The 25,424-nt window shown below is 33.4% G+C and overlaps 1 protein-coding gene across 1 annotated transcript in view; it reads left to right on the top strand.

Annotated features, from left to right (window-relative positions):
* The window catches only part of LOC108915806 (putative polypeptide N-acetylgalactosaminyltransferase 9), a 125,800-nt gene that overhangs the window by 61,305 nt on the left and 39,071 nt on the right, over positions 1-25,424 (top strand). Inside the window, 2 exon segments of the mRNA XM_023455811.1 lie at positions 8,937-9,076; positions 11,570-11,822. Of these exon segments, the coding sequence (XP_023311579.1) occupies positions 8,937-9,076; positions 11,570-11,822 (393 nt within the window).

The following is a 25,424-nucleotide window of genomic DNA, read 5'->3' as shown; positions in this document are numbered from 1 at the left end:
GCGATTATAACCAAAGATGGAATCGAATTATGCCACCTGGAGGACGGGGACATGTTCGGGTTATGCGGGGTGCTGCTAGGCAAGGAGATGTACTCGTGTTTGGTTATAGAGGCTACTGATGTACTGTCGATCGGAATGGACAAGTTTAACGAATTTTTAGAGGCGTACCCCGACGCAGTTGCGTACCTTAACAAAATGGCTAGAGAGAGAATGGCCTACTTCAGAAAACAGCAGCGCATATCCAGAAAAGAGGGAAGTAGCTGTCTGGACGACGTGAGAAACGGCAGGTTGTTGGAGAAAAGAAGGGAAAGAGCTATTCTTCAGTAGTTTTAAAATAAATTGCATATTTACAATTCTTTCAAACCGACGTTTCGTCTTCAAGGGCCATTATATGGTTAATTTTTTTTAATACCTCGCTACTATTTTTATGACAAAATCTAAAGTCTAAATTTTTCGTTCTGAATTAGATGATATTACTAGTGTAATCGCTTAAAAAGTTGTTTAGCTGGTTTTAGCTATCATTTAAAATTTTTATTGAGTACGGCTCTGAACGCTTTCAAAATATCTATTGGGGGAAGTCCTAACAGTATAAAAGTCAATACAGCATAAAATATCTTAGAATTTTTTTTACTAGATACTATTAGCAATACTAATTAGAAATAATAAAACAAGTTCATATTATTTTTTTATTAGGTAGAACTTTTTGAAATTATTGATTAAAAAATTTTTTCTATTAAAAATATCAAAGTTAGTGCTCGTACGCACGCCACTGTTGGAGCTAAAAATTATGTTTATATTGAAACACATGCGCCTTTATTAACTATCACTACGTTTCGAAAGTATTAGTTAATTTCCTTCTTTTCCCTAAAATTTTAACACCCTGTATTTTCGCAACGGAACATTTTTGGACCATAGTTTACAAAACAACAAACTATCATTAATTTTTCATGTAGAATCACTCCCTTAAATATTCACATATCATTAAGAAACACCCTGTATATCTTAAAGGACTTTTAAGGTATCGTATAAATAAAACATGTATCCATTTTCGGAAACTTTATATACAGGGTATCCCAGAGCTATCTTGACAGGCATTACAATGTTTTAAGTGGAACACCCTGTATATTTTTAAGTTTTTGGGTTCTCCCTTTATTTCTGAACATATTTGATTAACCATGTTCTATACCTATCATTAATCGTTTACGATATATGAACAGTTCATTCTTGATTCAGACCTTTTCCATACTCGTAAATAAATAAAGTAAGGCGCGATGCACACTATGGAGAAACGCGTTTCATGGAACGTGAAACTAAAGTTGCTGGAAACCGGTAGATAAGATAACACAGGCCCGTACACACTGCGTTTCATGAAACTCTAGTTTCATCAGTTTCGTGAAACCAGGTTCCTTGACACTTGAAAAAACGGTTTCATGTGACTTCAGTTTCACGTTTCAAGGAGTGAAATTCATCTTCATTTCACGTTTTTTTTTTATATAATTCGCTTGTTTTGAGTGGAATTTTAGTGAAAAATGGCAACGATTATGTTTCAATCGAAGTTAGTAGAAACAGTGGATAAGTACCCGTGTCTATATGATTTTTTCCACATCAAGGAATACAGCAACAGAGACAAAGTTCAAAGAACGTGGGACGCAGGGGCACAAGAAATGGAAAGCGCAGGTTTGATTCAAATATTTATTAGCATACAAATAATAAAATAATACAAAAATTAGTATACAAATTAATACAAAATATTAACATACAAATAATAAAAAAACAATAGTAGGTAGATATATTTTCTGAAAAGTAAACACAAGTTTAATATTATCTAGAGTATGCATATAGGGACACAGATTATTACTTTAACGTATCGTACGTTTAGATTATAAAATAAATTATATTGAATACATACAAATAAACTGAAGTACCTACTCCCTGTTTCCATCAACTATCTCCCATTGTGACGGAATGGCTATGCCCGGAATCAAGAAATATTTTGTAAGATACTCTTTGATAGCCTTTGCTGAATTTAAATTGATACTCACATCAATCCGCGAATTTTGACTCTCACAATCATCATCGGAATACATCATGAAACTGACTGAGAAATTGGAGCTGGGTTTCCTTGGTGTGCATGCTCGAATGAAATTGGTTTAATGAAACTCGTTTTATGAAACCAGTTTCATGAAACGCGTTTCTCCAGTGTGCATCGCGCCTTAATTTTTTTTAGTAGAAGTAGGCCTTTTTAAAGGTTTTTGGACTAATATTAATTGAGTTATAACCTATTATATAGTATATTTTTTTAAATTTTCGTCGTTTTTAGGCAAAAAAGTAAAAGAAATCAAAAGATCTTATTTTTTGCATTTTAGAAATTGTTTATGTATTAACGATTTTTTGCATAAAATTTTTCTTTTAATAAATAAGCCATTTCGATTGGAAATTCAATTCTTTAAATAATTTTTCCTATAAACTATACCGAAATTTTGCTTCGTTTTCCTGCTATATTTAAAAAACTGCAAAAGTGCATTTTCACCCCTATCTTCAATGTCAACCCTCTTATTTAATAGCACCCCGCGGTTTTTTCATTTTTAATGACTTTTCGAACAAGTCATGTGATGAAAATCCTTGAACGAATCCTTCCTTTTTTGTAAAAAATGAGAACTAAAACGTATAAGTGTAAACGCGACGAAAATCGAAAAATTGACAAAGTTTGAGCGGCCATATATCAGTCAATTCTCATCTAAAAATACTGTACAACCTCTTTTTTTGAAGGAAATTTTATCTACTTTTTTTTATGAAGTAATGCCTACACCTATCTTTAGTTTAAAAAAAAACTAGAGGCAAAAAAGTAAAAAAAAAAAATAAAAAATAATAATAGTTATTTATGATACAAGTGTTAAAAGTGGCATTTTATTTTGTGAGTGAAGATGGTTAAAAAACGAGCGTAGCGAGTTTTTTAACTTCACGAACAAAATAAAATCACTTTTAACACGTATATCATACACTATTTTTTCTACAAAACAATCGGAAGAACTTTAAACTCAATAAAAATAAGAAATCAAAAAATACCACACAGATCGCAGTGTTTATGAACCAAAATTTTCGTAGCAACCAGTACCTTTAACACTAGTGTTAAAAGTAACTTACTTTTAACACGCGTGTCAAAAAATGACATTTTTTACATCAAAAATGACAATTAAAAAGCCCACTTTTAACAGTTTTGTAGAAAAAATTGTTTATTAACGATTTTTTGCATAAAATTTTCCTTTTAAATTTTTTAAATAAGCCATTCCGATGGGAAATTCAATTCTATTTGCTTCGCTTTCGAGCTACAACAGAGCATTTTCACCCCTATCCCCAATTTTCACCCTCTATAATCTGTAGATATATGCTTCCTATTCCAATTAATTTTTTATAAGCATTTTTATGCAAAAAACGCATTTTTATTAGTTTTTTGCTTATAAAACCTAAACTAACGAAGCAGTCTGAATGCTACAAAGAGACAATTTGTAGAAAATCGAAATACGAATAAAACTAGAGGTCGATCGGGTCAAGAAAACCCGGAAAATCGGAAAATTTAGCGTTTTTTTAAATTAATTATTTCCGTCATTTTTTAAGTTATAGAGCTGACCCTGCGCACCTTCGAGCATATACTTCTAGAGGTAGCATGCCATTGCGAAAAGTGTGGCTGTGTGTGCGAGAGAGACAGACACTATCTCAGTACATGCTGTCTCACTCTAGCACGGCGCGATTGGTTGGAAATGAAAACTCCAGTAGTATATAGCTCGAAGCTGTGCACAAAAGTAGTGAATTATATGTACTTTAAGCACAACGTAGGCGCTGTCGGACCATTAGTTTTGGCACAAAGTGGCTTGTGGATTAGTCCGTCATCACGACAAGTCAAAAATGCCAAACGTCCACAAATGTACTCTTCCCCAGAGGAGCACTTCCGGTCTCCCCAAATTACCCCCCAATGCCTCCTTTTGCAAACGCCTGTTAAGAAAATTGAGGCAACTTATCATTGTGAACCCAAACCATTACAAGTGTTATGCTCTCGCCTTCAACAAATCAGCTATAAAGTCCGAACAGAGAAGACACATCATGGGTCCACACAAATACATGATCCATCCCTTCAGCACGCTCTGCACAGTTCAGGAAATATTATTTTTGGTCTTATGGACGACCACGATGTTGTTCGAACCGATTGTCGACAATATGTTGGAGGTTGACTCGACTACGTACACAATTGTCGAATGTATAATAGTATTTTTAAAAAGTATGGTTATTATTTCCTTCTTTTTTCTGGGATACGTAGAAAAGAAGACAAAAGAGGTAGTTATAGATACTAAGAGAGTGATCTGCAGGTATCTGAAGACGTTTTTCGTGTTCGACCTTATCTCTACGGATATTCTTTATGTAATTGCTGGGTGGACTCTCGTTAAGGATCAAGAATATTGGTTTATTTATAAGGTACTAAGTATTATGCACTTACCCTGCTTGTACTTCAGACTCAACACCATCTTGAACTACGTGGATGATATAGTGCGATTCATGAAACTGGGCAAGAAAACTCGGAAAGCTGTAGTGCACGTCCTCAGAACGTATATGTTCCTGCACTTTTTTGCCTGCATGCTCTACCTAATCCCCAGATTGGTGTACGGGAAGATATGGCCTAGAGATTCTTGGTTAGCGGTGGCTAAAATTGATCCTGGTAGAGGCGCTTCGTTCAGACAAATTTACGGCGAATGTTTATTAATGACGATATGTTACTTCTTCGGTGCTTCTGAAAAGTTCCCTGTTTATGAGACCAACGAGCAGATCACCTTCACCATTATATCGTTTTTCGGAAGACTGTACACTCTCTTTTTGATAGCCGATATCCTGAGAGTGTTCGGCATCGCTGGGCAATCGGAGTCTAACTATGAAAGGGAATTAGCACAAATGAAGGAGTATATAAGAGCCAACGATTTCCCTTTGTCCATGAGAAGTAAAATGATTAGATATTTCGAGTACAAGTTCCAGAAGCGTTTTTTCGACGAGGTCGAAATTGTGAACAGCTTGTCCGGCTACCTGAGAACCCAGATATTCTTGTTTTTTGCCAGTACGATAATGGAAAAATGCATCGTATTCAAGTACTTGCCCCACACGGAGGTTGCTACCATCTTCTCCCTGATGAGGCTGGAGACTTTCACGCCGGGGGATTTTATTTACAAAACTGGGCAATTGACCCAACATGTCTATTTCATATCTTCGGGTTCGGTCGCGATTATAACCAAAGATGGAATCGAATTGTGCCACCTGGAGGACGGAGACGTGTTCGGGTTATGCACGGTGCTGCTAGGCAAGGAGATACACTCGGCTTTGGTTTTAGAGGCTACTGATATACTTTTGATCGAAACAGATGAGTTTTACGAATGTTTGGGGAAGTATCCCGAGATAATGGAATACCTGCACAAAATTGCTAATGAGAGGTTGGCCTTCTTCAGAGAGCAGGAGCATATCTTCAGAAAAGAGAAGAGTGGCTGTCTGGACGACGTGAGAAATGGCAGGTTGTTGGAAAAAAGAAGGGAGAGGGCTATTATTCAGTAGTTTTGTATGTAATTTGATAGATTATATGTAGTTGCAATTAGTTCGATTAATAAAGTTGTATGCATGTACGAATATGGATATATATATATAGAATAATATTATTGTACTGTTTTGTATTACTATTAGAATTGTCTCTTCTGCAATGAGTTAGTAAGAAACCGCATAAGTAATTTCATGTCAAATATCCAATACATTCAGATACAGTTATATATTTTTTCTATGAACAGTATTTTAAAAAATAAATTAAATACGAAATACCTTAAAACAATTTTTGTTCAGTAAACAGTTTCAATTTCACAATAAAAACTAGTTTTTCCACCACAATTTGATAATTTGCACCGTTCACTCTTCTGGGAATGAAGTAGCCAGTGATTTATACAGCCGTGCTAAACTTCCAGAGGAGGAGCATTTTCCTTTGCTCTTCTGCGGATTGTTAGAGGGCTTCAACCACTTTGACATAGTACCTGAGTCAATACAATCATAGAGGGAATAAGTTCTTTTATGAAGAATCCAGCAATTACAAATAATCATCTCGATCATATGGAAAGCAATACAAAGACACCACTTCTTGCTACGAAAAGCATAAAGGCCTAGAATGGAATCAAGTAGGTCAACTCCACCCATATGTTTATTGTAAACACCAACTATAGACAATTTATACCTTTTTTGCAGTTCTCACTTATAAAAAAATCGTCTTACGTTTTTTGGGATGATTTCCTACAAAATTTGAAGCTAAACGTACTACTTTTTTGTCATACCATTGAACAGTTTTTATAATGCAATCAATTTTTGTTTGCTGTTATTTGTAAATTCCTCGACCACACTTTAATTTTTTTCCAGATGGTCTAAGGGTCTATCTGGTTTTAACGTTGCAACAGAGTCAATTATTATCAAAATATACCTTATAGTTCTTATCTTCTGGCACAATCTCACGTTCCCACCAAAATCAGTGTTAGGTGTATTTTCTTTGCCTGTCAAAAGCTCAAAGTTATATGGGAATCCACTTATCACAGAAAGTACCCATAACTTGTACCCCCATTTATAAGGTTTTTTAGGGTTATATGTTTTTAGAGATATTCTTCCTTTGAAAGATATAATTTGATCATCTACTGACAAGCTTTGTTCTAAGGGAATGCTTTTCTAGATAAAACGGTATTTCCATTGAAATGTAAGAGTTCTTCAAATCGATTTGCAGAAATAGTATCTGCAATAGAGTTGTTGACCAAATTTCAAAAAGTAGATAATATAATTTTACACGCACTATCTAGTGTATATGCACAATTATAGGTTGAGACATGCGTCAGAACAGTTTTAAAATAATTATTTAAAACTGTTTTTTTTTACAATATTTCAAAACGACTGTGAATGGGTACCTTGTAGTGAAATTATGTGTAAATGATTGCGTAAAGGAAATAACTTGGAAGAAGACTTTCTGTCAACACTGTCAGTAGTGTCAGTAGTGTCAGTGACGCTATTGCATAAAATATTTTCAAGTCTACGAGTTATTTTCCTTAATCTTCGAATTCCTTTAAGTAAAATTATTGTTTATTAATAATCATTTAATATATCCCCTTAGAATTAAAGCAGAATGTGTGATAACGGAAAAAATCCTTATTTCCAGAGTCCTAATGAAATATACTGTACTATATTTTTATTGTCGTAATAAGCACTTGAAATTGTACAATTATATTTTTTCGTTAGTGAAGAGGAATTCTCTGATCCGCCAGACGAGCACCAGATAATATTCCAAGAAGCTCAGTAACTAATTTATTACGTAAACTCGGAATTGGGAAAATCTCAAAACTACTAACGAAAATCTTTAAAGTTCCCGTGAAGTAGCAAAGTAATAATCCTCCTCCTCCGATTATATTATTCATACTCTGGCTGCATATTAATGCGTTTTAAGGAAGTACAAGATATGACCCGGAAGTCGAGGGTCATATCTTGGGCGCACCGAGGGTGATGCCGGGTTTTCGCCCTCCCGACAGTTGCGCTGAAAAAGAAGCACTTAAAACTTAGTTCAAGTAAAATAGTCGAGCTGCTTGAGTTGAATACTAAATCCTTATTTTAATGATTTCGATGTAATACGAGTAAGTGCGTTTTTATAATAGAATATACCGGATATTTTATAGTTAATTGCCAAACTTGAAATTTGAAGTGGGAAATTAAGAAAAATAATATTCTATAAGTTCTGTTTCGAAACACAGCATTTGAAAAAAAAATCACATTTTCTAAACTAGCTTTGAATGTATTTAAGCTGGCGCTTTACAGACAAGAAATCGCACTTTTAGTAAGACTATGATAGAATAAATAGATCCATCCAGGAAGTGACAAAGAGTAACATAAACTAGAGCAACTTCCTTTAATTTTTCTCATTGAAAGATTACGGAGAGCATGTAAACATCAGAAAATGTACCTTTCCTGTTTTGTCTAGCAAATTTGTAAATATACAGGGTCGGAAAGTCCCCATGGTTCATCGGCTGTTACGTGAGAGCGATAAAGTAAGTCATAGAAATCCATGCGATAGAGAAGGATGGCTATAATGAAGGCGTCTCGTAGTCACCGCCCGTTTCACCCTTCCACAAATAAGATACACCTCCACTTGTAATTCAGCGACCGGTGGTCATCTTTGTTTTCGTCGTTTGCCTTTTCTGTAATAGATGTCACTACTTATACAATTCCGACTTAGTATTCCGATATGTTAATACAATCCGTTAACAGAGGGCAGCACAATTTGTCTAAGGTGAGGCGCAGCCCTAGAAAGAATGATGCCAGATCTACAGATCTGTTTGGAATTGGGGAAATAGGGAATTTTGCTTTATTTCTTGGGATTTTTAAGTCATTTTAAAAAGTATACTTAAATAACAACTAAATGAACTTTAAATACAGCTGAGCACTATACTCCATTTGAATAACTTCTCAGCAGGGGAGACAAGGTCACTACATTTACAAACTAGCTCCTGTAAAAAGTTTTCTTTGTTACGCATTGTGCTGCCCTGCCACTGCTAGAAGACTGAAATATGGTCAAATTATACAGGTTTTAGTATAAAAATTTACAATTTGCAACTTATTCTGATTTTTTTTTTCATTGTATGTATGTGACAAAAATCCCAAATAGCCACCTTTTTTAAAGTTTTATGTTGTCCACAGCCGCTTTTGCTTTTGTTCTCGTTTTGCCGTTGATTAACATTGTTTATAGGAAAACGGTGTTGGTAAAAATACAGGCATATGTCTCATTACAACAACAACTGTGTCAATGTATCACTTTTTGACATTATCAGAATGAAAATTACCAGATATTTATTCTTATTATGTACAGAAATTATTAATTACTTGTATCTTTGTTTCAGGAATTTTTCGAAAAACTCGGAACTTACGACAACGGTTTCGATATATGGGGTGGTGAAAATTTGGAACTTTCCTTCAAGACCTGGATGTGCGGTGGTACATTGGAAATTGTTCCTTGTTCACATGTGGGTCACATATTCAGGTAAGATGTGTGTCATTTCTGTATACAGTGTTTCACTTTAAAATTGATTCACTTTGAGAACTAGAGTTTTGAAAAGAAATCAGTTTGAAACACATAAACTTCTCCTGTGCTGAATTTATAGAGATACAAAGTGGAAACGACAAATCTTCGACAAATATATGTTTTTCTATTATCAAGCTTTGTCAATTTAAAACTGAGTCTATCTGTAAATATCAGCATGTCTATAATCAAAACTCCAAGTTTTTTAAGATATTTACAGCAGGAAGTAATTAGTAAATCTTAAGTAGCTGTGACCATTCATAGATTTACCACTATGGATTAATAATAAATCTATCTGCTGTTATATCTGACTCAGGTCGAAGCAGGAAATCTTAACTCCATGAATATATTTTAAATTAGTTACTTTTAGATAAAAGAAAATTGATCCGTAAATGATTTTCCAATAGAGCACTTATAAATCTGTAAAAGCTGTTTTACATTGACAATTTATTGATCAATTGATTGATGAAGTCGCTTCATCAAGAAATTGGACAAGTGTAATGCACCAAATCAGCTGTCAAATAACTTCATCAATTTATTCATCAAGTTCTTGACGAATTAGAGCATGTTCTAATTTTCGTCAATTTCTTCGTGAAGTTTGGAAGTACCAACCCAACAGATTTCCAGCCTCAGATCAGTAATGAGGTTATGTTATTGGAATATGTAAATAATTGTGTGGCGTCGTGCTAGTTTTGCATTGTTTTTACTGATTTGTTATTTACAAAAACTACTATTTATATAATATGTGTCAGAACGGTACCGCTGTTGTATCACTACAATTATGAATGGAAAGGTGACATTTTTGAAATTTATTTGCTTCTTTGATTCATTGGTAGAACTGATATGTCAAAAAACTTGACAAAGTCTGTAGCAGTGTAAAGCCACACTGTTTACCAATAAATTCGTGAATTAATTGATGAAGAACTTCTTCAATTTATTGATGAATAAATTGTCAATGTAAAACAGCTATAACAAATAACAATTACCTTTCTCATCATATTCATTACTTACTTTAACAAACTATGCGCATTAAACTTATAGGTAGCTACTAGCAAATCCCTGAAAAGTTTGTTGTTCTTGAACTTCATTTGGAACTTAACCAATTTCGTTAATATTCATGATAAACAACTAAGCTGTTCAAACTCTAAAGACTTGTGCTTCGCTGTAGACGATAAGAGCTTTTTGCTAAATTGCTTGAACATTTCTCGTAAATAATTAAGTGGTGGTGCAAATTTTAAAATAAAAAAAACTTGAAACACGATGTGTTCGTTTAAGTAGATATAGGGTGTCCCATGGTGACGAGACATTATACATATTTCAGAGACTACTTCGATTTTAATTTTGAACATTTGGGTAATAGTGTTTTCGGGCATACCCTTCTCAACTAAAATAATGTTTTTTGTTCCACTAAAATTTGTAAATGTATATATAGGGATGCCATTCGAAAGAGAACAAAATGTTCACCAGGTTACGCAAAAATATACAGGGTCCATTTAAAAAAAAATAAGTTAAGAAGGTTTAAAGTTGACTAAATTCGACATTAAATTTCTAATAGGTAGGTCTGTCTGAATTAAGTCATTTTGAAATAATGGCAGAGAAGCTTAGTGTTTTAGTTATACCCCCTATAAATTTTATCGCTATAAAAAGTATTACAAAATATTTATTTAATTATCGTACAGAAAATTACGTGGTATAAAAATATTCGCCTATTACATTTTTTATTTTCACAGCTTATGTAAGTATATCACTCTTATGTTTCAATTCTTTTTCTCTTCATTTCCCTCAATTGTGATTAATTTTTTTCTTCTTCCATGGCTTCATTTCCTATATTTTCCACGCGATCAACTTGATTTTCCACATAATTCGTTGCATCAACGAGTGATTCAAACGCGTCAAAAGAATCATGGTCTAATAGAATGTTTGGAGTTTCAAAATTTTCACATTGGGATGCATCACAATGTAAACAAACACTTGTGCATTCGAAAAGTCGATTTTTAACGGTTTTTCGATATATCTCGAAAAGTAATATAGCAATCGATATATGTATTTAAAAATACGAATCGATAGGTTTTTTTAATAGCTACAACTTCTCATTTAACTTTTTTCGATTGGAGTTCTAAATTTTTTTTTATTAGCGAAAAACCGTTTTTTTGTTTTATGAATTTTTTAGGTTAACTTCGCCGTTTATGCGCCACAGGAAAAATACACTCTCTTTCTTAGAATTTTTTTCCTATATCACCATATTTTTTGTTTCCAGGTGGTATTTTTGGTAAGCTCTTCTACCTATTGATTGGACTATAAGCAGCTCGGCAAATTAGTACCTATATTCATGGCACATTGTCGTATTCAAATCAGGTCACGTTATAGTCGATGTACATTTTCTTTTACAACGAATTTTTTGGAAAACCATTTTTTTCACCGAAACACGGACCGAGTCATTTTTTTCCGTTTCAGGAAACGTTCGCCCTACAAATGGCGCTCCGGGGTCAACGTCCTTCGCAGGAATTCTGTCCGTCTGGCCGAGGTGTGGTTGGATGAGTACGCCAAGTACTACTACCAGAGGATTGGCAACGAGAAGGGCGACTTTGGCGACGTAAACAACAGGAAGGAGCTGAGGAAGAAGCTCGGGTGCAAGAGCTTCAAGTGGTACCTGGATAACATCTACCCGGAGCTGTTCATTCCCGGAGAGGCAGTTGCCAGTGGAGAGGTGAGTTTCCTTTGTTTACTATATTTTTTAGTCGTATTTGATGTCGAATTGTTTTTGCTTTGATGTAAACAGTATCCAGAGGAATGTTTCTATTTCCACAAATGATTGGGTGGAAAGTACGCCAAACAAATGTGTTTATTAACAGAAAATAATATTAATCTTATATTATTTAATTTTTCATTAAAAGAAAATAAAATATCACCAATATTAATGCAGGTTTTTTGACAACCGTGTCTTAGCTCATCTCTTTAACAATATATATTTCACAAATAAATATATATTTAAAATCTACGCACTATGATAGAACAATTTCCAGTCGGAGATAAACTAAGTTATAATAAAAAAAACTTTGAAACACACAATAATACCACTGTCATCTAGTGTACAAACGACTTCCATATAGCAGAATCTGCCAATAGGTAAATATTATTGCAAAATCTTTCATTTGAACATACATATGAAGGGTACCGGAATAAAACCAGGAATGTCACAAACATTTTGAAGAAAAACAACTTTTTATTGTAAATTCGTTCATAAACATCTTACAAAATTTAATAAAATTTCCTTTACGGTATACAAGGGCACATAAATATGTATTCTTTGGAACAGAAAAGTACGAATTTTCAAATTCACGTTTGATGTCAAGATGTCGTGTAAATGTCAAAGAAAAGTCAGGAACAAAACAAAGAGTGTCCAAAGGTTTCACATCATTGTGATTCCGTGTATGGTATTATTTATTATGTATCACCACTTACAATAATATTAAACTATACTATAACTAACAGTATTTAAAATTGTATACCACTGCCCCTCATCTCCCGATCTTCCCCCACTACTCGACTGCGTGCGCGCGCTCGGCCGTTTTTGAACATGTTTGGGGCATTTTTCCACCTATTTGGCATCATTTTATCGGAAAATTAGATTATAGTGCACAAAAAAATTCAAATTTCAATTCTGCCAAAACTAATGGTCCGACAGTTTCTGCTTTGTGCACACTTAAAGTACATATAATTCACTACTTTTGTGCACAGATCTACAACTTAAAAAATGGCAGAGGAATGAATTTAAAAAAAAAAACGTTAAATTTTCCAATTTTTAGGGGTTTTCTCGTTTCTAATTATCCGATCGAATCGATTCGTATTTCGATTCTCTACAAATTTTCTAGCACTTAAATTGCTTCGTTAGTTTAGGTTTTATAAGCAAAAAAACTAAAAAAAAATTGTAATCCGCCAACGAATACAGAAGTTAGAGGCTTGTATCACATTTAAGCGTTACACCCTGTATATGAGTCCCTATACAGATCATACAACATTTATTGTTTTCTGTATGCCTAGCAAATACGTCTTATTTAAACGACTTGGATGAAATCAATAAGATCCATCGAAGCAAAGCAAAAGAATATTAAATTTGAGGCAGAAAAGATCATCAAAAAATATTTATTGATTTTGTATTGAAATCTGTCGGAATGAAACAAATTGGTGTAGCAGAAAAGAAAAACCAAAAATTGTGTTTCTATTTGTGGAGAATTAGAATATGGTAACAAGTTTAATGGCAGTGCTAGCTGTTCTTGCATTCTACCCATCTTCTTACCCATTCATTCACACCCTTGCTTAATAGCTTCAACTTGAAGAAGTTACAGGTTTATTAAATTGTTACAGCTATTTTAACAATCTAGAAAGACATCTCGGCAAGGTGACATCTCCTATCGCCATGACATATCAAAATATACCAGTGCATATCACGCTAAAATTAACAAAAAAAGAGTACTTAACAGGAAATAGTATATTGTGGTACCTAGTAGTAAAAGCAATACATTCCCGGGCGACAATGCAAACAGCATTGAGTCCGACAATGTGCTTTTACTACCACTGTTTTTTCTGAAATTGCAAACGTGAATTTAATATGAACTAAGAAATTTGTATTAATACATTCCTAACATTTCTTCATTACAATTTAATTGCTTATGAAATCGCTTCTTTGACATCATTGTTTATTTATAGTTGTGATAAAAGTCAACTTCGTTTTAATACCTATAATTGCTAAAATATATTAAAAAGTATTTAAAATGGACATTGGTGATGATGATGATGATGTTCAAGTGTCCGGGAAACAACCAGAATTAGTAGCAGCTGCAAAAATGTGACTTTAGATTTAATACCAAACAAATCTAGGAAAAAGTACGAATTCGCTTACAAACATTTCCTGATCTGAAAATGTTATGATTGCATACTTTTCCGATTTATCTACAAAGTTGAATGCATCTACGTTATTGTCAAATGACTCCATGTTGAGAACAATAAAGGAAGACATTTATATTTTAAAATATTTGAAATTGCGTGTTTTCCTGAAACGTCAAGGTAACAAGTATAGACCAAAGAAGTCAAAATTTTGTCAAATAAACAATTTGCAGGGGGCAGGGGGGCAGGGGGGCAGGGGAGGCAGCTGCCTCCTCCTAGAAATTCGAAAAAAGTACAAACATTTTCTTAAGCTAAGAAAATATTCGATTGGAAATTTTTAATAAAGTATTTTATTTACTTAAACTTTAATTTTGAAAATTAATACATTCCTTCATTTTTTTTAAAAAACAATTGTAATAAATTAGTACTTATAAATATTTGTTGCCAAAAGAATTTAAAAATATAAAATTTTATGTTAAAAAGTAATACATTTCCATATTTTAAAAATTTAGCTCGTGAATTTTAAATTAAAATAAAATATAAAAACCTGACTGAGAAATACTATGGTACAAAATCATCTCAATGGACTAGCAATGACGAGTATACACATAAAGCTTATTTCTGACAATCATGAAGATTTTCAAAAAATCCGGGAAGAATATGTTTTATCTCATTTTTGTTGAATTTCTTTATTTTTTAGTTATTGATATATTTTTTGTTTTTTTTTTGTAGTAAAAAGTTTTATTAAAAATATTTATAAAAAAATTAATTCACTGTAACTATTTCTACCTATAATTTATATTTCTCCCATCTTCTTTCTTATCTTGCCTCCCTCTAACCCATTGGCTATAGTCTGTTTAGAAATGAAAGAGAGTAATAAAAGCTTATTATGTATGCAAAACGTAAATAAATGTAGTACTGGGCTTATATTCAATATTTTTATATTATGTATTATCGGTATAGGATGAGGTGTACTTTAAAAAAAACTGTGCGATCGGACTGTACTAAATTGTACCAGGTAACTAAAATTTGATCCCCGACAATCCGTCTTTGTCTGTGCCGCTTCAATTTCTCGGTCCATTTCTCTTATAAGTAAACAATATAAAAACAGCATTTCGAAACATGAGGCTACTTTAAGCATCATAACCGGGTTAAAAGGGTTTTTAGTAATTCAAATAAAATTATTCAATATTATCAAAATATATATTTAAATTTAATGAATAGACTTTTATTCCACACAAAAATATATGTATTTTGAAAATTCAACTTATGGTGAGTAAATGTAGTCTTGTATAAATGTACAATAAAGAAAATAAAAAAGTAGGTATATTAAAATTCATCCTCTGAATATTTCGTCTCCTAGATTGATAAGGATAGGTTCCACAGTAACGTCAATTAAATTATCGAGTTCCCACATTTTCTCCTCTTCTTTTTGTACATGATGTATACATCTTTGCCAGTTATCTGCAGTTACTCGTTCCAAGGAATTTTTTAACAAAATTTTCACGTCACTTAATTTAAACGTCGTATTATTTCGCGCTACATCTCCTTTTACCTGCGCCCAGACTAATTCGATTGGGTTAAGCTCACAGTGATAAGGTGGTAACCGTAGAACCGTTATTTGACGATTTGTTGCCATTTCATCGATAGCATATTTTTTCTGATCTTTATTAAGATTGACAAGTGTCAAAAGTTCCTTTTTCACCATATTTCTTTCAAAAGAAATGTTTTTTCCGGATAACTATTGAATTATATCGGCTTTCCTCCAAGCAGTCGTAGGCGTCCGCTCGGTCTGCCGTGAATGGTAACTGGCATTATCCATGACAATTACAGACCCCGGAGGAATAAGATCCAACATCTGGGTAAAATACTCTTCGAAAACATCTGCGTTCATGTCTTCCTGATAGTCACCTGTATTTTTAGATTCAAATAAAAGTAAACCACCATCTACAAAACCACTGGCATTACCTATATGTGTCACTATTAATCTTCGCCCTTTACCTGAAGGTGGCTTGAACCCTGTTGAAAGTCCATCCAAAAATGCTTGTCGAAAACTTTTTATATTTTTATCTTGCCATACTTTTGTTACAGTATATCCCTCGTTGACCCAAGTTTCGTCTAGATAATAAATATTCCTCCCTTCGTCACGGAATTCTCTAATTGATCTTAAGTAGGATCTTCGCCAACAAATAATTTCATCTTTGTCGATAAGAACTGACTTCCTGTTCTGCTTTTCCCAGTAAAAATTCAACTCTCGTAAGACGGCCCATAATTTGCTTCTACTGATTTTTGGCAAATCGTTGTCCTCAGAAAGTTCACTTAAAATTTTGTTTAGCGTTGGTATTTCTTTTTTAAAATAAAATGAGTGTACTTTTCTGCGAATGACATTTTTGAAGAAATCATCTATAACGACTTTTGACCTCCCTGTAGATGATTTTGGGGGATTTACAGTATCTTGTTCATTTTTTGTTTCCTTTAAAAGTCTGTAGATAGTCGATTTTCCAGTCCCTGTCATTTTTGTTAGCATTAGTGTTACCCGATAATTACCTGAAACGAAATATTACCACGCCCATGGCCGGTTCTTATCTCGGGGTTTTATTACTCTCTTTCATTTCCAAACAGACTATAGCGACGCCCTTGTGCCGAGGGGTATACACCGTGTCCACCTAGTGCGCGTAAGTCCAATATCTATGTTAATAAAAGATATAACTTTTTTTTTCTGCAGAGTTGCCTACTTTCCCGAGCTGCACAAAATGAAAATATATTTGCATATACAGGGTGTTCAGTTTTTCCTGGGCAGGTACCAACTTAATTTTTTTAAATGAAAACCTATATTTTTTATGGCATTATCGAATTCTACATGAAAAATTAACGGGACTGTGTTATGATCCCTATTAAAATATTGATAGTTTTCGAGATAATCGACTTTTCATTTTTTTTTCTTATGTTTCGTCACTTCTAGTAGTTGACATAATTATGATTGTATGACAGCTAGAAATTATTTTTTTTCAGGAACTGTAGAGTGAAGATGGCTCTTTCAAAAAACGTTTCAAAAGTTGACCTGCGATATACAGGGGGCAAAAAAAATCGTGCCAAACCTGATAATTTAAAATTTGAAAAATCTCGACTTTTTCAAATAGAACACCCTGTGTTTTATGATTTCATTAGATGCCTTTCTGTAGACCCTACAATTTTTTAATAGCTTTCCCTATACCTAAGTTGCGTAGTTTTTGCAAAAAAAAACATTTTTATGTAAAATACCGGATTTGCGCCCGTTCCATTCTCGGGAAAAATATTGTAGGATTTTTTTGCCCCCTGTATATCTCAGGTCAACTTTTGATACCTTTTTTTTTGAAAGAGCCACCTTCACTCTACATTTTTATTTTCGTCACATTATCAGTTGCACCTAATAAATTAGTTAAACCCCTTAACGCCTCAATATCATTTCGCTGATCATCCAATAAATCCCGACCTGGTTATAAAACACATCCGAGGGTGCATCGCGCGTTACAATCCAATTTGTCGGATTACTTTTGCCCGCCGGAAACCCACGGCATAATCAAGTTAATAAAATCGATATCTTCCCGCGCAGGAACTAATGGCTTCTTGTCACTTGGCCAGAGATAATAACACTCCGATATAAAATCATTGGAAACCTAGAGGGTCATAACTCCATTATATCCGCTCTTTTCATGTCCGTACAGACGTAACCGCACAGAGCGATCAAGATCGATAACGAGGATGTATGCAGCCCGACAATGAAAATGTCCCGCAGAAAGGGAGGAATATCTCGCCTCCTGGAAAACTCAAATTAAATGAGGCCTTGTCAAAGAAACCCCGGAAATGGGTGGCAACTTTCATTCGAAATCGAGTTCAATATGTTGCTATAGATAATGTAACTTCCGAAATCAAAAAAGTCAATACAGGGATACCCCAGGGTTCGGTACTGGCTCCTGTCCTGTTTCTGTTATACATTAATGACTTAGACGAGCTTTCAGGATCGGGGTCTTTCACTTTTTATGCCGATGATACGTCAGTGGTGATCTCAGACAAATCGGATAAAAAATTATCTGAGACTTGTGGTAGAGTGATATCCAGGATGAGAGACTGGTTTAATCAAAATTCGTTACTACTAAATATCAATAAAACTCAGGTTATAATATTTCACAATAGACAAAAGCTTTGTAATAGTATTGATGTTAATGTTAACAATACACTAATTAATAACACAAATCTTGTAAAATTTCTAGGATTAACCCTGGATGAGTGTTTAACTTGGAATAATCAATGTAACGAATTAGTAATGAAGTTAAATACAGTATCATATCAATTTCGAAATATCAGAAAAGTCCTCATCATTAATTATTGAAATTATTGAAGCTATATTACTGCCAAGTAGAATCGCGTTTGGTATCTGTTTTTGGGGGCCATCTTGCCACGCTGATAATATATTTGTTGCTCAAAAACGTGTAATTAGGTGTATGTTCGGAATATCAACTAGGGAATCCTGCAGACGGGTATTCGTCTGTTACAATATTTTAACAATGCCTTCTAATTTGTTATATGAAATGTGTTATAGATTTTTGTCAACAAAAATCAGTTTGTCCACAGAAATCAGATTCATTCCATTGATACACGGCAGTCTTGCCATTTTAGTATACCGTTTGGTAGGTGTAATCTGTCTTTTAACTCACCTAACTGTCTTGGTATACGAATGTTCAATAAATTACCTAATGATATAAAAATTTGTACCTCTGTTTATAGCTTCAAGAAGGCTCTGAAAAAGTACTTGGTTGATAAATGTTTCTATTCTGTGGAAGAATATTTTGTTAATCAACTTTCTGTTAATTAATTTTAAGTTGTAAATTAGTCTTGTCTTTATGTACTTTTTTTTTACTGTTCCTATTCAATTGTTGTATTGACTAGAGGAAATATTATTATTAAATTTAATAATTCAGCTTTGTTGCTTTAAAGGGGGAGACCACATTAGGAGGTTCAAAAAGTCGGATTTTTTTATTGCATAAATTGTTGGTATAACTATTCAAGAATACGCTAACAAAATTTCAAAACAAAATTCCAATTCGTTCCTATTTTAAGAAATTAAATTACAAAGAACGTGAATCAATAATTCGGATGATATCATAATTTTAAGGGCGTTTTCTTATTCAATATAAGTAAAACAAAATCGTGAAAATCGATAATTTTTTTTCAAACACGTGTCAAAATTTCAGTTTTTTCAATTTTTACCCGCAATGAGGTTCATATTTTTATTAATAAATAAATAAAATTAAAAAAAAATAATGTCAAAGTTTGATCAATTCTAATGAATTTTTCCCACTAAAGAAAATTAATGAGAAACGCCTGAAAATCGGCCTCCGAATGTGATTTCCCCCCTTGAAACAACATCACACTATTAATACATACATCAGAAGCATACTTTCCTTTAACAAAAAGAAAACATGGTTAAAAGTAGGAATATAGAAAATTAAACAACTACACTTAAACATTTGTTCGTTAATAACACAGCCTCCTGATCACGAATCCGCTGTCAGAATTGAGTTTTCACATCACAGGAATTTCCTAACCTCAAAAAACAGTTAAAAAATAGCAAAAATTCATGATAGAGTGATAGAAAAAATACAAATATTTTTTTTTCTATATTCAAATGTTTATTTATATAGTTAAGACCCCGCCGAACGATAATTAGCGGTCAGAATAAATGGTTCTTTTTGTAACCTCAAAAAAACGGGTCAATTAAGGTCAGATATCACGAATTTTCAAACAATCACAGATTCGCGCCAAATTTGGTATACGGGGGTTTTAGGGGTCGCTGATCACGGATCCGAGGTCAATTTTGCAAAATTCAAGATGGCGGCTCCAAGATGGACGACCAAATTTTCAAAAAATCACAGATTCGCATCAAATTTGGTATAAGGGGGTTTTCGGGGTCACTGATCACGAATTCGAGGTCAATTTTGCAAAATTCAAGATGGCGGCCGATCAAATTTTCAAAAAATAACACATTCGCGCCAAATTTGGTATACGGGGGTTTTCGAGGTCACTGATCACAAATCCGAGATCAGATTTACAAAATGTAACCCGTGAATAGATCTTTTACAGAAAAAAGAACAAGATATAGCTGAAAAAAGTAGGTTAACACATGATTGGGTACTCAGGTTATAAAGTAAAATATGACAAAATGAATTTCACAATTCTGACCTCCAAGACGTAATCAGCGACCCCGAAAACCCCCATATACCAAATTTGCTGCTATTCAGTTATTATTTGAAAATTTGTTCGTCCATTTTGGATCCACCATCTTGAATTTTGCAAAATTTAGCTCGGATCCGTAGTCAGCGACCCAGAAAACCCCCGTATACCAAATTTGGCGCGAATCTGTTACTGTTTGAAAGTTCGTGATATCTGACCTTAATTGACCCGTTTTTTTGAGGTTAGAAAAAGAACCATTAATTTTAACCGCGGATTCACGTTGGGCGAGGTCTTAACTATATAAATGAACATTAACTACTATTAAAAAATCCTGAGAAACATCCTGAATAAGACCTAGTATTTAATACCTTAAAATATATCGCGAAAAGAACACTAGCAACTACTAGAAGTTTTGAAAAGGTGGTTAATTAATTAGATACAACACTAGGTATGTACAACTGCGGGAAAATATGGTATCCCATTTGATGGGGTTTATAGAAAAATAACTGTTATAACCCTTTACTATAATGAACTATAGACTTTTTATTGTCCATGACTGTATATTCCAGTGCAACTTTTGGACATAAAATAACAGTCAAAGCTTTGAGTTTTTATTGTTGTCTAAGAAAAACCGCAAATACATTAAAATGGTAAGGTTTCGCAATTCCTATTATAGAAAAAAGAAAATTTAATTTTGTGTATTGAACAAAAATATAACTGTATTCATTTTTTATTTAAAATACATAAAGATTGACACTTTTTGAACAACATAAAATTTTTTAAGTAGACTACTAGACTGTTATTTTGTAGTAAATCAGCCTATTTTGAGATACATTAAATGAGTAGTAACACCATTATGAATGTATGTCGCCTTAGGTAACATTAAAAACGCATTACGTTCAAAGTCAATTCAATAATAGAAATTATAAGCAACATTTACTAACGTCAAAACAGATTAAATGCTATATGTAACAAAATTATCGTTTTAAATAATAGACAAGTATGACGTTAAACGGCACCACGGGTGTTATAGGATAACAAAACCTTCGGCCGAAATTGATTCTATAGCAGTCTACTTCAAAAACATATGTTTGCGTGTATTTGCATTTTTTTAAAATCTATCTATATCATTATAGTATTTCCTTCACTACTTTAAACATAACGAAATTCGACATTTTAAAAATTTAAAAGAAAAATCTTTTCTCCTACTTGAACTACTTTTTACTTGAAATAGCAAAGCTAATATCCTTTTTTTAATTATAGGTTTTGGTTGGTTCATATTTTCACTTTTCCCGATATCCTATCACATTTGTTGTAGGATTTTTTCCTACGAGATACCGTTTTGTCAAATTATAATTAAAACCCTGTACATGAGTGCTGCCTGACAGTAAAAATATACAGGGTGATTCACAACTTATCCAAAAAATTTGAGAATAGGTGCGGCATGAGAAATGGAGTCAATATCGCAAAAAAATGTTTGTATCCTTATAGTTTCCGTAAAACTATTGAAGTTGTAGTACTTTCAAGCATTACATTGCTGGACAACTGTAGTCTCTAGCGTCATTCGAAATATGCGTGGAGAGCCACGTGGTTTTAGCTACTCCGAATACTGAAATTCGATTTTGCAATCGTCATTGCAATAGTGTTTACAATAGTTTTTTAGTAGTTAGTGTCAAAAATGGCTTGCTTGTACATACAGATACAGGGTAGTTTTTTAATTTTTGTCTATTGTTACATATGGAAATTTTGATTTATTAAATTTTTGTTCACAACATCTCGCTTAATATTAGAGCTACGATGTCTTTTACAGGATTACACATTTGAGAAATTTGTATAATTTTAAAATGCTTATCTTTTTGTTTTTCTGTTATACACAAAAAGAAATGCGTTGGCTATTGTTGAAATTATCTCTAAATGTTCCCAATTGAACGTTTTTTGAGTACCTACATTAGTAAGAGTTTATCTAAAATTGTGATTTCATTTATTTCAGAAATAATTTAACTCAAATTTTTACCATTTTTCTATCGTGTTTCAGTTATTTGTCCATATCGTACCTTCATTTAACCTCCGACCCTACTTCCAAACGAGAAATTAAAACAAAATCGCTAGTTTTTCGACACGTCCCTGCCATATTTCTCACCGAATGGCAGGATATTGACGAGGACCTGTAATTAAACCATTATGTTTTTCATTTTCATGCCATTTCGGTGGCAGCAGTGTTTGGCCGATCTACCGCGTCATTAGACTTATTCCACATTGGATTATACTTTCGAAAAATGTATTCGACGGATATCGGGAAAAGGGTATTATGGAATTAGAGGCTTAGAGTTCACCTCACCCGCTTACGTCCCACCTCTCATTTTCGGTCGTATTAAGGCTTTTGGAAACAATTTTCTCTGATACGGTCTAATTTTTATCCGTCAGGTGCCGTTATAACTTCCTAATAATTTATATTTTTATAAATCAACAATTTTACAGAGTAGTTATTTCTGGCAATACAGTTATACAGGGTGATTCACAAATGGTGACCAAAAATGAAACCTTGTATTCTTTGGTGAATTTTAAGGGGAGTCTTTCCTATAAAGTTTTTATCTAGGACGCTTCGTTAAAAAGATACAGGGTGTTAAACTTAAAAAAATATTTTTAATTTTTTTAAATACGTAATTTAAAAACTAGTAAGTGAAATAATTTGAAATTAGGCACATGTATTTATATAAACATTGTACAAAATCTGAGGGCTTTTTCTAATAGACTACAAACCCACCTGAAATTTTCAAGAGGTCATTTGACCCAGCACGAATTACTTATAAATCAGTACTACCACACATAACAATAACTTTGGAAACTGTGCCGTCAATTCTTATTGGTACAGGTGAGTATACAGGTAAGCTAAACCTGTCCACCAAGGGGGGGTGATTTTCGGCAAAACTTTTTTTTACGGCATTTCTAAAGTATATAGGTTACACACAAAAAATGGAAAATTTTTGATTTTCCGACAGTTTTGGCCCGGGTTTTGGTGATTTATTACAGTACCGCATTTATACTGCAAGTTTCGAATCGATACATAGATAAATTTTTAAGCGACGCCATACGTACTTGCTGATTCAGGGGTTAGGAATACAGGGTGCAACCCTCTATTTGTAAGTAGCATAATTTTAATTCTATTTTATAAAATAATGACTTTTTATGCCGTACATTTTTCATGAAACATGTGCTTACTATAAGAAAATTAATTTCCCTCTGAAAAGTAGAATTTCACGGTGAAAATTTTTTGTACGGCATTAATATATTTTGTTAATACTGACAACAATAATCAACAAAAACAAAATACCGTACAAAAATAGTGGTTCTAAATGGCTTACCTGTGTACTCACCACCTATACCAACAAGAGTTGACAGCATACTTTCTAAAGTTATTGTTATATGTGGTAGTATTGATTTATAAGTATGTAATTCATGGTGGGTCAAATGACCCCTTGAAAATTTCCGATGGGCTTGTAGTCTATAAAATTTACATGCTCAGTGGCATATTTTTCTAAACAAAATAGTACGGCACTGCTTTACGACAACAATAATGATATTTTCGGATTCGTCTTTCAATTTTCTACAAATTACTACTCTTTTATGTTTTTCGAAAAAATCCTAATTTTCGAGTAAAATTTTTACTTAAATGACATGGCGAGCACTAATCATTCGTTTTATAAGTTTTACTCGAAAATCAGTCTTTTTTTGAAAAACATAAGAGAGTAGTAATTTGTAGGAAATTGAAAGACGAATCCGAAAATATCACGGTTGTTGCCGTAAAGCAGTGGCGTATTATTTTCTTTAGAAAAATATGCCACCGATACCCTGTGTCTCAGTATGTAAATTTTAGGAAAAGCCCTCTCAGATTTTCGACAATGTTTACGTAAATACATGTGCCCAATTTCAAATTATTTCACTTAATAGTTTTTAAATTATTTAAAAAAAAATTTAAATATTTTTTGAAATTTAACACCCTGTATCTTTTTACCGAAGCGTCCTAGGTAAGAACTTTATAGGAAAGACTCCCCTTAAAATTCACCAAAGAATGCGAGGTGTCACCCTGTGTTATTTCACTTTAATACAGCTGTAAAAAAGAGATGAAACATCGAACTGTACACAAACTTCCTACAATGATGCCATATAATTTTTTACGCGTTAATGTTGGAAAAAAATACAAAAGGCCGTTAGATGGCGCTGTAACCTTTTCCATGAAGTCGATATCAAATGAAATGTTCTATTTGTATTCCCTGTGGCTAGAACTATGCGACATTTTTGAATTCCTTTAGCCGCGCTAGCATTTGAGAATTGTTTTAGTTCTTTTACAATGCCCAAAGGGCAGGACATACCCAATCCCCGATCGGCTAACGAGCCTCCTGTAACGACGCAGACAAAGTCAGAGATGTTGATACGCATTATATCTCGAAGGAACAAATATAAATCTCTTTATAACAAGATACCTTGTTCCTTGTCATCCCTCTCGCGGCCGTCTTTGATCCGGACGGCACAAAGGCGTACTTTCCAGATAAAAACGGATATGTGATGCAAATATTCCGTCTGCGGTCAGTTACCGCCCTAATGGAAAGCGACACTCTTGCCCTTTGAGGCTCCCAGTTCGGGGTTACGTTCAAAGAGGACACGCTAATACTGAGCGACTGGAAAGTCGGTCTCGATTTGTCACATAACTTTGCTCCTGCCCCGACAAGTTCTTAGAGGTTTGTAAATATTAATATGTAATGTTCCTTCACACCCTACCCGCAGTGGCGGTTTCTACAGAGTGTTCCCTTTTTAAACGTACGAACTTGATGGAGAATTTGATTTCGAACAAAAAGTTCATATGAACATAGGTCGTAAATCGTTTCCTAACCGAGATACAGAGTGTCGAATTTATTTTTTTAAACTGTTTTCGTGAAATCTAAAAAAGTAAGCCAGGATGTCCCAAAAGAAACGCAGGATTTCCTGTGTGGAAAAAAGATTTTATTAATTAAAAAAATGGCAAGGTTTTTACATGTTTTTAAAGGGTAGATGTTGCCATTAAATATGAAAGAGGATATAAAAATAATAAAATAATTAAATAGAACTTTAATAATAATTCGCCTTTTTGAAGACTAGTACAGGCAATTTCTTTTCCATTTCTTAGAAAAAGAAGTTAACATTGTAAGAAACTTTCAATTTACATGATTAAGAACTTTCC

The sequence above is a fragment of the Anoplophora glabripennis genome, unplaced genomic scaffold (assembly GCF_000390285.2).
Source record: "Anoplophora glabripennis isolate ALB-LARVAE unplaced genomic scaffold, Agla_2.0 scaffold950, whole genome shotgun sequence".
Lineage (NCBI taxonomy): Eukaryota > Metazoa > Arthropoda > Insecta > Coleoptera > Cerambycidae > Anoplophora > Anoplophora glabripennis.
Note: the sequence above shows the minus strand (reverse complement) of the source record. Positions and strands in the feature narration are given on the sequence as shown.